Below are 4,338 nucleotides of genomic sequence, written 5' to 3'. Positions count from 1 at the left end.
GCAATGTAGATACTATAAACAAGAAAATAATTCTAGAAAATGGTCTTAAGTTAAAGGAGAATCTCAGTGTAAATAAAAGGATCCATTCTGTAACAATCCTCAAAGAGGCAGATGTTATGAACTATTAAAGAGAATACATAGTTAAAGACAACCATGCAAGAAGGACATGAAATTTCCACCCTATTAAATACTAGAAAAGAAGACTTTGGGAGATCTAAGCTAAGAGAAATAAAGTCATACCATCAAGGCAGTTTCTGACCAAACTAACTTCTCATTAATGTTATAAGGAGACTAATTACAACCTCAAAAGGGCTAAAATAATTTCTAGCAAAGTTTTACACCCACAAAACTGGTATCAGAGACAATAGGTTCAGAAAAGGAATAGAAGTAAAATGTGAAAGATTCATTTATTCATTTACTCATTCCTGCAAGTATTTACTGAGCAACCAACCACATGCCAGGCATTTTTCTCCTTTTGGGATGAAACAGTTATGGATAAGGTTAGCTTGTAGCTGGTTTCCGGTAGCTCCAGGCTTATCTCCAGGGATCCTGGAAGTCTGGTAGTGACCCTGGCCAAGGTAGGGATGAAATGTACTAGCTATTCATTTTCTGCCATTTGAAGTTCAGAACTTCTCTGGTGGCACTCCATACCAGTGTGCTTACACTGTTTATTGAAAACGTGTAAATTGATGGCTTGCACCTCATTTAATCAGTGGGGTATAAAAGATCCTTTAGAAAACTTGCGCCTTGGCTCCTAAGGCTAAGTATCTTCAAAGCATCTCTGTTGTTCACAAGTGAAGATAAAGTGCTTCCTGTGTGACTGAGAAAGGGCCCTGGGCACCACATTGGAAGTTTGGATCAGTTTGTGTTTGCGTGTGCTTTCTTTTTCTTGCTGAAAGCAAGCCTTATGTCAGTTGTTGTTAGCTGCCACTGATTCCAATTCACAGTGACTCCATGTGGCTGTATCTGGGAAATCTTTGTGAGTCTTTTCAATTATCTGACCCTGTACAATTGTCACAGGAGCGAACAAAAGAGCTCTTGACCTTGTAGAGCATTCATTCTGATGGTGAAGGCAGAAAATAAGCAAAAGAAAGAAAGAAAATGTATAAATGCTATGGAGAGAAACAAAGCAGAAAAGGAGTTTCAGCAGCTCCAAACAGATGTGCCTTTCTGAGAAGGTGACATTTAAGAAAGACATAAGGAGTACAGAGACATGTAGACAGGTATCTGGGTGAAGCACTGCAGGCAGAGAAAACAAAAAGCAAAAGACTTCAAGAGGCAGAAAGCCAAGGACAGCAAGAAGTCTAACGTGGCTTGACGTAGAATGAATTAGGAGGAAAATAATAGGAAATGAGGTAAGAAGGTAATGGGTACAGAGCAGATAGGGTGGGTAAGGCATTTGGCTGCTAAGCAGAAGGTAGGTGATTCAAACCTACCAGCTGCTCCACAGGAGGAAGATGAGGCAATCTACTTATGTAAAGATTTACAGGTTGGAAACCCAATGGGGGTCACTATGAGTCAGAATCAACTCTGTAGCAAGAGTTTGGTTTTTTTTTCGGTCATGACTTTGACTTTTTAGTAGAATAAGATGGGAAGTCACTGGATAACAGAAGAGCGGTTTATTCAGAATTGAATTTAAAGAGATCTACCTGGAAACTATTCTAAAAACAGACTCTAGGTGGGCAGGGGTAGAACCAAGACCAGTTCTACTGCAACAGGCCAGGCAAGAGACCATGGTAACATCTACCAGGGAGGTAGTAGTGGTAGTTGTAAGTGGATGGATTCTGGATATACATGCAAGGTATAGGAGAAAGAGTGGAATCAAATATGGATGAATTAAAATAATTAAATGGATTCCAACTACCTACTGAAACATTCCAACTGAATGCTCTGTATTCCTCTCAAAAATAACTAAGCTTACCATCTTGCCTAAAAATGGGCCTGTTCTTCCCCCTATATTCTCTATCTTTAGAGCAAGTGACCTTTGCTCAATCTAGACACTTTACAGTCATGCTTACTGGTTCTTTCTCTTCTAGTGCCCACACCCACTGCCATTGTGTCAATTCTGACTCACAGTAACCCTATAGGAAAAGCAGAAATGCCCAACAGGCTTTCTAAAGCTGTAAATCTTTACAAAGCGAACTGCCTCATCTTCCTCCCATGGAGCGGTGGTGGGTTTAAACCCCCAAACTTTTGGTTAGCAGCTGAACGATTTAAACCTCTGTGCACCAGAGCTCCTTCTAGTGCCCATATTTAATCAATTGCCAAAGAGATTTCATCTTTCAAATATGTCCAACTCTTTCCATTTGCAAGATGTTCTCATCATTCAGATCCTCATCACTACTAGAACAGGGAAGGGAATAAAAAGGGAAATACTCACTGAGCACCTATATGTGCCAGGCAGCAGGCCACATGATTTATATTCACTGTTCTTCCATCAAAATCTTCCTAACTGATTTACATGACTCTAATCTTTCCAGATGCCAATATTATTTTCCAAAAGCACTTTCCAAACACAAATGTGACATGTCATTCTACTGCTTACAATCTTCAGTGACTCTGAAGAGTCACTCTATACATGGTGATCCCTCTGTCTAGAGATATTCTTATATCTTCATTCCTTTCACATGATTTCTTTATTAATATACATACATATATTTATCCACTAGCACCTACCTCAAGGAAATCCTTAGGGGCGTAAACAGGTCTGAAAAGGCTTAGATCTAAAATTAATGAGATACATTAAAACAAAATTTCAGTTAATATATGAAATCGTATTATAAATAAATGTTATTGATTCTTATTGATTCTGTGCAGATAGATTAATTCCAATATTTTTCTGAGTCTCAATTATTTGTCATCCATTGTGATAAGCACTGAGGACACAAAAATGAAAAAAGCCCCTCCCACTGACATCCAAGATGTTATAATTCTAGAAGAAATTAAGTCTTTCATTGATAAATTTACAATAGGTTATAACTGAATTAACAAAACAATGTCAGATATAATGTAAAAGTTCTATATGACAATTCTCAAAATACTTAGAATATAAACAATATATTCTTAAAAAATCCTTCTAGTTGTATCAAACTGTTCTCTCTTTTGAATTTCTATAACTGCTTCCTCGACTGTGGCATTTATTTCTTGCCCAAACCAATCTACTGCCATTGAGTCGATCCCAACTCATAGTGACCTTAAACGACAGAGTAGAACTGTCCCATAGGGTTTCCAAGGCTGCAAATCTTTAGGGAAGCATACTGCCTTACCTTTCTCCTGTAGATTGGCTGGTGGGTTTGGACTGCTGACTTTTTGGTTAGCAGCCAAATGCCTGACCACTGTGCTACCATCACTCAGCTGACTATAATTCTTTCTTCTTTTTGTTTTTTTTTTCCCAGCAGTGGTGGAGGAGGGGCGGTTAGGGGTTATATAAATGTAAATTAATGACATCTACTTATCACAGTAGGAGCTCTGGTAGCATAATGCCTAAGGCACTTGACTGCTAACCAGAAGGCTGGCGGTTCAAACCCACCAGCCACTCCTCGGAAGATAGATGGGGCAATGTACTCCCATAGTGATACTGCCTCAGAAACCCAAGGAGGGGTCGCTATAAGTCAGGTCTGACTCAATGGCACATAACAACAACAACAACTTATCACAGTTGTCACTCATTACAGGATTATAAGGTTTACTATATTTTAAACATGAAAATGAACCAAATAAATTCTTAAAAACATTTTAGAATCCCTGAAACTTATGTTTCACTACATTGCCTATCTTTAATATCTCCATGTAATTAAAGTCTGAAAAAAAGTACCTTAAGTATAAGAGTTTCAAAAATCTAATGCATAAATATTTTCTTTTATAAAAATTTATTAAAATGTTGATTTAAAAAAGGATAAATGACTAAAATACTCTCAAAACAATGGAGAACACAGACCCAAGTTAGGGATTTTTAAACTGCAGAGTAGTAGTTTACTCCAAGGACAGAGAGGATAGTACATTAGTGGAGGTAAAAGCTGCTATCCTTCTAAAAGAATTGTTAATTATGCTATTTTGGACCCATAATTGAGAAGACAATTCTTCTCCCACTACCACATTTTGAAAAATGTTCTTCATATACCTGGTTCATCTGTTCCCATTTCATTCCATTTATTGAGAAGTTCTTTCTGTTCTGCAACTGGCCTCTACAAAAGTAATAAGTAATTTTAAAATTGGTTTCATTTTATGGGGTTTAGCAATGTAGCTGAAAAATAAGAATAAATAACTTATCTAAATGTTTAAATAAGCTAACACAACAAAAGGGAAAAAAAATTCCATTATGCACAGTGAATTTGGGAG

At 37.4% G+C, this 4,338-nt stretch overlaps 1 protein-coding gene across 1 annotated transcript in view; it reads right to left on the bottom strand.

Moving 5' to 3' along the window:
• TBC1D19 (TBC1 domain family member 19) overlaps nucleotides 1-4,338 on the bottom strand; it is a gene marked incomplete at its 5' end in the record, with an annotated part of 176,514 nt that overhangs the window by 170,892 nt on the left and 1,284 nt on the right. Inside the window, 2 exons of the mRNA XM_007955658.1 lie at nucleotides 2,677-2,723; nucleotides 4,121-4,184. Coding sequence (XP_007953849.1) covers nucleotides 2,677-2,723; nucleotides 4,121-4,184 — 111 coding nt within the window. The remainder of the gene's footprint in view (nucleotides 1-2,676; nucleotides 2,724-4,120; nucleotides 4,185-4,338) is intronic.

Source organism: Orycteropus afer, unplaced genomic scaffold (assembly GCF_000298275.1).
Source record: "Orycteropus afer afer isolate SDZICR_OR568_19922 unplaced genomic scaffold, OryAfe1.0 scaffold00525, whole genome shotgun sequence".
Classification (NCBI taxonomy): Eukaryota; Metazoa; Chordata; class Mammalia; order Tubulidentata; family Orycteropodidae; genus Orycteropus; species Orycteropus afer.
This window is presented reverse-complemented; position numbering and strand designations above follow the sequence as displayed.